General features: G+C 42.6%; 1 protein-coding gene across 1 annotated transcript in view; it reads left to right on the top strand.

Moving 5' to 3' along the window:
• INPP5A (inositol polyphosphate-5-phosphatase A) overlaps positions 1–12,218 on the top strand; it is a 1,335,101-nt gene that overhangs the window by 1,165,589 nt on the left and 157,294 nt on the right. The window contains exon 12 of the mRNA XM_086919541.1: positions 7,638–7,711. Within this exon, the coding sequence (XP_086775667.1) occupies positions 7,638–7,711 (74 nt within the window). The remainder of the gene's footprint in view (positions 1–7,637; positions 7,712–12,218) is intronic.

The following is a 12,218-nucleotide window of genomic DNA, read 5'->3' as shown; positions in this document are numbered from 1 at the left end:
TTACTTACTGTATAGGTGTGATCGAGTAATGTAATGCATGATCAGTTCATCTCGAATTTCCCCCCAAAGGGTCTGTTTCTTTAATATTTTTGGGTCATTTACCTAGCATCAATTCTGTATTAAGTTCACCATGAACTTCTTTCAGCCATACATAGAGTATGTGTCTGCCTTCCATTGCCTCAGGATCTTGATTTTTAATGTATTTGTGGCCAGCATCAACAGAGTTTGATTTATGCAGACTAGGTGTGAGAGTTGCATATAGTCCAAAAATTAATACTACTTGTCAAAATCCAGCTTAAGTTCAATGATGCAATCAACAAAGGCAAACATCTCATACAGAAGTGATGCGCTCTTAGAGTACTTTGAACATGTGACAACTATCCTCATTATCACATAAAGCAGCAATATGTTTTCTGTTTGAGATTTTATTGAACTTTCCAGGCATATAGAAGTTGTGGTATGGAGTCAGAAAATATTGTCTGTGGTATTTAACACTGGCATATATGGACAAACTCCAGAATTGGGCGTCTTCAGAGATGCACTCCTGGTTTCATTTATTACATCTTCCATCTGGACTCCACTTCACACACCCTCACATACAATTATGAGACCACCTTCTGTGGTATATTCTGAACCAAATACCACTGGCAGAAGGACATTGCCCTGTTTGTATAACTTTGAATTGATATTTTTGAAATCCATAAAAATAAGTCAGCTTGCTCCTGCTTATGAGAATTGTTTTCTAAAAATGCGTGGGATTTTGTTCACCAATATACATTAATCAATCCTGTAATCCAGCTTTGATGGGAAACTTTACAGGATATGAATTGGTAAGTGCTAAATTAAAAAAAATAATTTAAGTGGAACATTTGGATTTCCCAGACACGTCCAGCAAGTGAGGACCACAAATGTGAGGTGCCTCAGTTTGTGCTTGTCCAGATTGTTTGTGTTTTTCAATGAAAAATGCAAATGTCCATTATATCGTGATAAGAAGACCACTCTTCTTGAATACGTTTCCTGGCTCCATGTATCTGTTGATCCCTGTGGCCGAAAAGATCTCTTTAAGCTGATCAATTTATTATTAGCAAGACCTAGCTCTAGATATGAATTTCATATTTATGAATTTAATATGTTCTATAATTGCCTCAAACGGCATGAAAGAATCCGGCAGATGGCCATTTATGAAATAATTCCAGGAGACTTCAGTTAAATGTTTGCAGTGTGATTTGAAACTGCATGTACAGACCTGGCCTTTCGAACTGTTTAATGCAAATCTATTTGTTTCAAATGCTGGGGAGACGCATTAATTTTGAAACTGCGTAACACATTTGCAATTTGTTCAGATAAAATATCGACTGTGTGCAAAATGTGTTGAAGTTTTGCTATCAACATTTAAAATGCTGCTTCCTGTATTCAAAACACTCACGCAACCCCCCTTTCCCCATCCCTCCTCCGCTTTTCCCGGCAGGCATTGTAGACTTTACGAAAACAATGCACTTTTACAGGTGCTGTTTATTTGAGGAAGCATCTAATGTTGAACCAACGTTTCCATCAGGCAGATAAGTGCGCACATGGCAACCTGCAGCAAAATAGATGCGTGCGCTTACACACTATGACATACACTAGTAGACTTCGAGATTGAAGTGGAGACGGTGGCCAGGAGGGAAGATCCCAGTCAACAGTCCTGGAGGTTCAGGTAGCTGCTTTTCACACAGATAATTAATGTGTACAAGTAGCTGCTAATTGCACGTTTCAGGAATGATTTATGAGGCGGCGGAGGGACACAATCTAATTTCATGCCGAACCTCTGCCACTCATACAATGGTATCAGCGCAGCTGTGAGATGGACATGATTAATGAACAGTGTGTAAACACGCCACCGTCGCCGTGGAGGGTGCTGGTCTAATGACGTGCTTGTCAGGATCGAAAATGGCGCTGGCACGCGGCGGTGGTCAGTCAGAGCGGTGATGATGAGCTTTTTCACTCACTTATTCAGTCGCACATTAGCTTTACTGAGTGACTAGCTGCGATATGAGGTCACTGGTGTCCTGTCAGAGTGGTTATTATGTGCCAGGCCGGGTATTAGCCTTGTCTTTTTTCGAACGAATTTCAAGCATAGCTGTGGCCTTATGGCTAGAGCTGCCGACTTTGGAGCTGGGGAACTAAGTTCAAGCCTCGGCGTCGAATCAGCATCATGTGATTCTGGTCAAATCACTTACAGGCACATGCATCAATATTGCATTTTGCGATTCCTTAATTGCGAAAAATAAGGAATTGCAATTAAGGAATTGCAAACTGCAATGCATCAAGAAATCGCTATAAAAATAGCGATTTCTTAAAATTCCTTAATTGCGATTCTGTAATTGAGAATCACAATTAAGGAATACTTCCCCATCCGTTCCTATGGGCCTAGAGGCCCATAGGAATGAATGGAAAGGCATTCTTAATTTGCAATTCACCATTAAAACTTCGCAAATTCAGAATGCAATTTCAAGGGTGCAGGGGTGTCCAAAGAACACCTTGTTGCACCCCTGAAATCTGCTTAAGAGTACATTTTGCACACTCACATGCCCCAAGGGCATGTGTGTGTGTAAAATGGAACTTTGAAAAATGCCCTTTAGTGCATTTTTCAAAGTTTTCGCAAATTACCATGAAGGTCAACTTCATGGTAATTTGCTCCCCTTATTTGCGAATGTGCAAATTTGTAGAGTTTGATGCATTGCATTTAAGGAATCTCAATTTGAGATTCCTTAAATGCAATATACAATGTAAGAAATCGCAATTTTGCGATTTCTTTAATTGCGAAAATTACAAAAATGTTAATGCATCCCAAAAATGGGAATTGCATTCGCAAACAGCCGAATTTTGCGATTCGCACCGTTTGCGAATGCAATTTCCTTTGATGCATGTGGCTGCATGTCTCCGTGTGCTTACTAAAAAAAAATTGTCATTGTTTAACATAACCGGTGCTCATGTAAAGCGCTCTAATACCTTCGGGTCGAGTTTGCGCTATATCAATCTGCAAAGAAAATATATATATATATATGAAACAAGGAAGACTTTCGCGCGTGCATTTTTTCCAACAGTACATAAAGTGGAAATCACTAGAGAATCGTTATCACTGAATTCTTTGTGATGGCTGTATGGGGTAGATCTGATTCCTGCTGCTACTGTTACAGGTAACACTCTTGTCTGGTATAGAATTGCTATTGATTTAATCAGCAGAGTTTGTAAACTGAGTCTGGAAGGGCCCGGGAGGCGGAAAGGGCGTGCTAATATTGCACCTTGTTATGGTGGCTAACTGATAAGCATTTCAGCAAATACTGAGGAGGTAAAAAAAGAAGCTCACTTTCACATCGGCAACACCGATGGTGCCTGTGAAATGCACATCTTATAAACAAAGTATCCTAATATCAGTTTCTCGAGAATGTAACTTTACAGTAGCTCACACAAATTGGCAATAATGTGTTTATCTGTGACAAAATTGCTTTAGAGAAATCGATTTAAACGTGCCTGAATTATTTTTTTCAGATGTATGTTTAGGCCTCGATATTTTGGCTCGACAGCCATTATGTAAAAACATAGGTTTGCTGAAGCCTTTCAGCAAGTCTGATTCTGAAAAACAGTCTCCTTGGGTTGGGGTACCCTACACTTTCCATAATGAGGAAGAGGCTGCAAAGTCAGCTGATACCTTGTCATGGCACACTACTGCAGTAGTGTTTTCTTTTTCCTGACTGGAACAGAGTCAAAGTCTTATATTCATCCCAGTGAACTCCCATTCATGAACTAAAAACGTACATGGTGCCTTGTTAGGGTTATGGAAATTTGCATACATTAAATTGCTACATATTCTTCCTGGAATAAAGTATTCCTTCCTTTTTTTTTGTGCACTCTGATTTTAGCACTAGATACATATTCTAGATCTGAGGGGCACAGGGCCTGCCAGGTAGAATTCCAGCTGTGGGAGCAGGAAATATTTAATCCATTGAAGCTCTTGAAGGCAAGATGTTTTTTTTAAGGCGATAGGAAACCAGAATAGGGACCTGGGTAAGTTTTGTGTTTTTTTGCTTTTTCAACCTAGAAAACAAATGTACTTTGGCACTCAGTGCCCTCTGTAGGCAGGCAAGTAGCATCGCTCCAATGTTGGAATACAAACTCACATTAAACTCCTGTTTTCTCAGATTTTTAACTTTGTGTGATATTAGAAAGAAGCCACTGGATAGTGGTGGTAGTTTCATATTCACCAAGGACATCTTTCCTTGAGATTGAATAAAATATATGTGCCTAGAATTGTACCACCTAAACATTAATGATAACCGATTAACATTGTTAAAGAATCTCTTGCTTTTGGGATCCTCAATATATACGTTTGTGTCATCCACCTAGGAATGCACACCTACAGGGACATTTTTCAATTATCCAGTATAAAGTTTTTCTATAGCATTTATTAAGATCTATTCTCTGTAGGAATCCATACTTCCACCAACAAGCCAGCTTCGCGTTGTCTTTGAAGAAAGATATATGTTATTTTAACATAAAAATGTCAACCCTTTGATAGTTAAGATACACTTTCTGAAAGACCTTCTTCACATCGTTGGCCAGATTATTAAAATAGCTTCCTCTTATGCAAACTGACAGATGCACTGCTTGCCCAGCAAGAGGAAATTATTGCTGCTACAGAGGGCCTTCCAAGGCCTCTTTGGTGCACTGAATGTGTGTCCTATCTTGTAGCAGGCTAGCACTCATATGTGCGTACTCTCTCGTTTGGGTTATACCCCCATGCTAACCAAATTATTCTTTGGTCATACAGTTATTGCGAAAGCACGCACAGGCCAAAGAAGCCCTAGAGCATGAGTTTGCGACACTCAGGAGGTGGTTGATGTGTAGTAATCCTCTTAAAACCTTTTGGGATTTGGTGTATGGAGGAGGATTTGAAGGATAGCGCTTCCCTTGGAGTACCTTTACTCCATTTGAAAAAGTAGGTAAGGACACACAGACATTGTGGTGTACAAAAGGTATGCATCTGCACTTGCATATTTTGCACACACCCTCAGTGGAGAGTCAAGAGATCCCCTCAAAAGATTGTTCAGTTGGAGAGAACCCCAGCTTGTGTGGCCTTCCGGATCCCTTTAAATATCCGAGGGCAACCTGCAACGTACAGTGATGGAGTGTCAGTTTTCCCATCTGCTGGGAGACTGTCTGTGGTACACCCCTCTGCACGTGTTATCAATGACATTCAGCACATGACCAGGAGACCACATATTTTCCGTTTAATGGGGTGCAAATCATCAATGATTTTGTGAAGGTTCAGTATTTACACTCACACAGCATTTGCTGTGATCTCCAACAAGTCCAGCCTACTTTTCTGAGCTAATGAACAGGTCAATTTTTCCAGCATTAGGTAATGGAGATGGGGTATTGGGGAAGGTTTGAATATGTATGGTTCTCAATTTTCTACAAGGCATTGCGCTCCTACAAAAGTGGTACAGAAAAAGGTCCTGTAAGTTTACTGTACTAGTGATAACAAAGGTGAGTACTATTTTCCCCTATTTATATTTGTTTAGTGCCATCCATATCCATACTAATATAATAAAGAGAGAGCCCAAACCTTTGAGGCGGGTAATCTCAGGAACCACAGCACCAATCACAACACCCAATACAGCGTTGGAAAGGGCAGTTGCAGCAGAAGGACATAGGCTATGCAGACGCCCACCATATACATTTAAAAGGTAAAAGAACGTGCCAGCAAAGTAGTCCCTTGTGGGCGTGTCTGCGTTGTGCTGTGGGCGTGTGCTCGGGGCGTGACAAACGCTGGGGGCGTGTGGTACGTTCCGCCCTTCATGCCATGTCTCATATCGTGTGCTAATCCCACCCTGCTCCCTTTAAATACCGCTGCACCCCATAACCATAACCCACCCTTACTCCTTAAAATACCCCAACACCCTTAAACACTAACCCATCTTAACCCTATAAATATACCCTGTACCCCAAAACCCAAACCTAGCCCTGAACCCTATAAATACCCCTGTACCTCAAAACCCAAACCTACCCCTGAACCCTAAAAATACCCCTGTACCCCAAAACCCAAACCTAGCCCTGAACCCTAAAAATACCACTGTACCCCAAAACCCAAACCTACCCCTGAACCCTAAAATACCCCTGTACCCCAAAACCCAAACCTACCCCTGAACCCTAAAATACCCCTGTACCCCAAAACCCAAACCTAGCCCTGAACCCTTAAAATACCCTTGTACCCCAAAACCCAAACCTACCCCATAACCCTAAAAATACCCCTGTACCCCAAAACCCAAACCTAGCCCTGAACCCTAAAAATAACCCTGTACCCCAAAACCCAAACCTACCCCTGAACCCTAAAATACCCCTGTACCCCAAAACCCAAACCTAGCCCTGAACCCTAAAAATACCCCTGTACTCCAAAACCCAAACATAGCCATGAACCCTTAAAATACCCCTGTACCTCAAAACCCAAACCAACCCCTGAACCCTAAAAATACCCCTATACCCCAAAACCCAAACCTAGCCCTGAATCCTAAAAATACCCCCTGTACCCCATAACCCAAAACTATATCTGAACCCTTAAAATACCCAAACACCCCAAAACATATGCCTCAGTACCCCAAAACATATACCCCTATACCCATACTTACCTTATCCAAACATTAAAAAAAACAGCTTTTACCATTCATGCATTTACAACGAATTTCGTTGTAAATGTATGCGTGGTAAAGGCATATCAAATGTAATGCCATGCGTTATAATGGCATTGCGGAGTCATGGTACTTTCGTAACGAAAGTATGGGGAGTGATGGTATGCGGAAAGAAAGTTGCGGAATAATGGGTGTTTACCCTCCCCCGGTAAGTACATTGGTGGCACGGCGGCCCACATCTCCAGCAACATACTCATATTTTTTCACCACCCATTTGAAAAATGTGCAGGTCTCTCTCATTGACGGCCAGCACCGACATACACTTTTAGACACACCTCCCGCCACAAGTTCTAGAATTGCGAACTTTAGAGCTGGGGTGTTACGTTCGAATCTCGGCATCAGCTCAACATCCTGTGATTCCAGGCAAATCGCGTTGTCTCCCCATGCCTACCACAAATGAATGTGTTCTTCTGTAATGTAAATTGTGCTCATGCCATGTTGTCGAGTTCGCGCTATATAATATTGCAAGGAAAAATAAAGTAGGGAAACTCGAGTTCACACACTACTGAACGCGCACTCTTAAGTGCATCAGCAGTGCACTGTGAATCGGAGCGTTTCACAGGCCTGTCACAGATAAGAAATTCTATCAAAACGAAATCCTACAAAACAATATACTACTGGCCGGCAGCAATTCATACCCGGACAACGTCGGTACGGGCTGCTAGTATTCTATAAAGGCATGGCGAAAGTAGAGCTTCAAACCTCCTATACACTTTTGAATAAAGAGATGCATTACAGAGAGAGTCTGTGGTACAGAGTATATGGTTTTTGCATAATAATCCGTTTCTAGTTTGTCAAAATATAAATTAGATTGTGCTTTGTATTCATTATGTTTCCGTGGAAGAAAAACTGCTTAATATGCCTCCCCACTGGTAATAATGTTTTCTTGTGTTTGTTTTATATTTATAGCTTTTAGAATTTGACAAGGAATTGTCAGTTTTCAAAGACAGACTGTATGAGTTGGACATCTCATTTCCACCCAGGTATGATTCAACGTACATTTTAATCAAATTGTAGAATTCTTGACCTGTTGATACTAAGTAGACCATAGCATTGTTAACAAACACTATAATTATCTTGTGAGCTACTAGCACATTTAAGAATTAATTTTATTTACATTTTCTTGCCATTGTCCGTGAATATATATGAAATAAAGTACCCATAGCTTTCTATTTCTATTGAAAGTCATTGAGGTGCACTGTGACCATACAAAGGTACAAGGCTGAGGTACGGGTGCCGTTGAAATGGCATGAAAGTGTAGATGAGTTGCTATACCTTTATTGTTTACACCGGGGTACGTTGTTGCTTACACCTTGTACACCCAAGCAGTTCTTGCCTTGTCTGCTGCCTCACAATGCTGCGCCTGCACCTCTCTATTCCTGACTACCTGTCTTCCACACCCACATTGCTTCTGCCAGCTGGCTGTATGCAAGACATGTATGCTAGACCGAAAAGCATTGCTGGGAACCCCCGCTAATGAAATGACCGCTGCTTCCATCCTGACTCTTTCTTTCCTGTCTCTTGCTTTCCACCTCTCTGTCTCTCTTTTTGCTTGCTTTGCCTACTGCCATACACCCCGGGGAGCAGCAGACAGAGACATCATTCTCCATCCATCTTCGAAGACTAATGTTTCATTCTCGTCCTGCCAACAGTGGTCATTCCAGCCCTGGAATAGTGGCTGGCGTCAGTCTTCAATAACTTGCCTCCAATATCATCATGCTGCTCGCCCCCCCTCCCCTCCCCTCCCCAAACCAAACCCAGGAAAACGCCACATGGAACCTGGGTCCTTTCCAGCCCTAGAGGTATGCTGCTCCCACCATGCCTTTTACTGTGTACAGCCCCCCCATTCCCACCATTTCTTCTGCTACTGACCTATTGTGTGCAGAATCTACCCAGGGTGATATGTGCTTTCATCTGGACCTTGGCACCCTCCTCCTGCAGTGAGGTCGCCATCTCACAGGTCAGTATTCGATTACAATAAGTTGGTACAAGGAAGTACTGGCATGCTTTTCTTTATTACAGGCACATTCGGAAGTCAAAGCATGTATGCCAATAGAAGATATCCCAATTATATGAAGATTACACACTCTCACAAATGACGATAGAATGATGACAAAATAATTTAGATATGCCTAAACATATGTGCCAGACCTAACTCTGGGTGTTTTTACACTCATACTATTACACTTCACCCTGTCCATTCCATGGAATGCTCCCCTCCCACATATTCCACTAAACTAGCAAAAATGGCACAACTCCTGCTTTTGCTCTATAGATGTCGTCAATTACTTGATATGTGGACATTTAAACATTTGTCATCATGTGAACACATTAATTGTATCCATAGCCTATTTTTTTCCCAATACTTTGTCAAAATATAATGTCGTAATTACCTGCCATTTGTGTTGTGCTTATGCCCACAGCTAACTATCCACATATTGAAACCTTCTATTTCCCAGATTCCAGATTCAATTGCATTTGTAATGGTGTTTGTATAGCACTTTCCAAAACTCTTATGAGGCCTAAAAATTTCTGGCCGGTGGTACATTTACATACGTCCTCATATCCTTGGAAGGATAAACGTACCAATACAGGACAAGTATAAAACCTATACAAGACCTTAATTGGAGGGTTTGGCTCACACAGTGCTACAAAGCAAGGCACAAATAGTAGCACACATTTCTAAATTGTAGGCGTTAAATATTTAAAAATTAATCTTCAAGAGCAGTTGACTAATGAGTGAGGCACCATGGAGGGGGTTTGATAGGGGCAGGGTGCAGGAACTAAGGAAGCACACGAGTGCCTTTTTTCCAGAAAAGCAATTGGTACCACCGATTGCCTGTTGACACTTGCAATCATTCAGGCTGCTGTAACAAGTGACCATGTGGTAATACTTGCCCTACACTGGATGCAAGAAGACTAGGGTGTACAAAGCAAACATAGCAGGGCAGCTTCACTACTAAATCTGCACAGCAACATTCAGGCTACCAACATCTTCCCCATTTTATATCTGTCTCTCTTCGGCCATCTTCTGTGCGTCAGGCAGCACCAGCCTATGTTATTGCCACAGTGATGTTCAGCATTACTGCCACTGTTAAATCCAAAACCGAACCAACAGTTAACACATACTTGTGATTGAAGCTCGTGTTGCTGGGCTGATTTGATGCAACAAACTCGAAAAGTAAAAAAGTTGCACACATTTCTGAGACAAGCAAAAATCAATGTAATTGCACTTGAATTTGTGAGCATAATGTAGGACTCATACAGTGAAAAAAAGAGTTAATGCTTTGCATTGGTTTTTTTTCTAATTTCGGAATTACTATGCATTTTACAGAGAAATCACTCGTTACCAGATTAAATCCTCATACCCGAGTATTGTAATTTCATGGTTATTTTTGTCTTGTGCTTGTGGATGTGTTTTACTTCTTGGGTTCTTTATTTTCAAGATCAAAACTGACAAGATCCTATTAATATTAAAATAGACTGTCAGAAAGCCGAGTGCGTGCTCTGCTCACAGCGAAATAAAACTGTCCCAAAGCACGGAAGAAGGCGGGGTTTGTATTACATTTTTCAGAGACCTGTGAAAACATGAAATAGCCATATAACGGAGCCATATTGTCTCTCTCAAAGCCGACATTTGTCAGAGAGAACGCCCTGCCAAATCAAGTTGATTACGCTGTCACCTCAGTGACGCGGTACCCTCATATGCGGCTGCTCAGTTTGTAAACATGGGTATAAACAATGCAGACATTGTCTTCTGGAATGCGATTTCAGCGGCAGAGGATAGGCAGCATTAACATTTTGATGGTCATTGTGTGAGGTACACGGATTCACCTCTCACCGCTTCCCTCGTGGGAACAAGTGTGCGCGAGTGTGCTCGCGTGCAGCTGTGTTTACAGTGGGCTAGGAAAGCCTCACGTCGCATGGCGCTGCCCGCCCTGTTCCCGGGATAGTCCATTCTTTTCTTATTTAAGTGTTCGGTATATCGAGGAGGTTTTGGTTGCACAATGGAGGTTTGTGTTGAAATTATGTTATTGAACTCACGAATGTCAAGATAGAAGAGCTACACAATTGTCATGTGCAATGCATATGAATTCAGCAATGGAGAGGGGGAGAAGGGGCCAGTATAACAGGAAGGCAAGAAAACCAAGAGGTGAGGGAGCAGGGGGGGGGGGTGGAAGAGAGAGAAGGGAAGGGAGCTGAACAAATGAAGGCAGGGAGGGCGGCCAATCGGATCAGTTTACCCCTTGGAAGGGGACCAGATAAGGAGGAACTCCTCAGTCCTGTCCATCAGGTTATAGACCACCTTCTCACAGGAGGCAGCTCTGAACATGGTTGTGAGCCATTCCCGTGGGTTGGAATCTCTAGGGAGTGCCAATGACGTAGTGTACAGATTTTGGCTGTCGTGCAAACGGTAATGAGGAGGCGGCTTGCATGATGTCTTAGCTGGGGGAGGTCCACCAGGTCGTGCAGGAGGAGCAGCTGACTCAATAGTGTGGTGGGTTTATCTAGAGTCTTTCCCAACATGGACCCTACTGCAGATCAGAAAGAACAAACCACAGGACACTCCACCAGAATGTGATCCATGTCACAGGACATATGATTGCATTTCCAACTTGAGGAGTGGGGCAGCAGGCTTGCGGCACAGAACCATGACTGTGTCCAATGCCATCTCTGCACAATTTTAAACAGACTGTACTTCATTCAGACCTAGGGACTCCAGTTTCTCCTCCCAGTCCTCATCCTCGTATTCCACCTGAATAAGAGTCTGTCAGAACTTTTTGAGGTGCTCCTCTTGCAGCTGTGAGTATAGATGGCGGATCAGAAGGTTATAGCATCACGCTCTTGACAGGGACAGACCAAAGTTGTGGGTCTAATCTGTTTGCTAGACAGTGGCACAGTTGCATATAGCACTAGTACTGGATTTGTGGCAGGCCCAATTCTTCCCGCAATGCAACAAAGGACTTGAGTTCACCCTGGGGGTTCAAATGCAACAAAGTATGTATGTATGCTTGCCGCACACCAGGAAATCCAATCAAGCATGTCACCACCAATGCGGATACCCTGATTACACCATATGGGTGCTATGTCATGAAAAAAAGCATCCACAGAGAGGAGCTTGTGGGTTTGTACCCAAGTTCTGTACATTGCCTGGACCATAGGATTTAGGACCCCAGCACCGGCGGGTACGGGTAGGTAGAGGGGAAGCAGACCCGGTGAGCCATGGATGTAGGCCACCAGGTTTGTGACCAGCCAGGATGTAGTTTACCAAAGATCATGACCTCTGCTTTTTCCGAGTTTAATTTGAGGCAATTGCTGGCCATCCAGCTGCTGATGGCGAGCATGCCCTTCTGAATATTAGCTGCAACCCTTTCTCCATTGTTGTTTACTGCCAGCACCAGTTGAGTGTCATTGGCGTAGGAGGTAAGGCCCATCCCGTGAGCCTTGATGACTTTGGCTAGGTCTGACACATAGATATTGAAAAGAGTC

Source organism: Lissotriton vulgaris, chromosome 5 (assembly GCF_964263255.1).
Source record: "Lissotriton vulgaris chromosome 5, aLisVul1.2, whole genome shotgun sequence".
Taxonomy (NCBI): domain Eukaryota; kingdom Metazoa; phylum Chordata; class Amphibia; order Caudata; family Salamandridae; genus Lissotriton; species Lissotriton vulgaris.
This window is presented reverse-complemented; position numbering and strand designations above follow the sequence as displayed.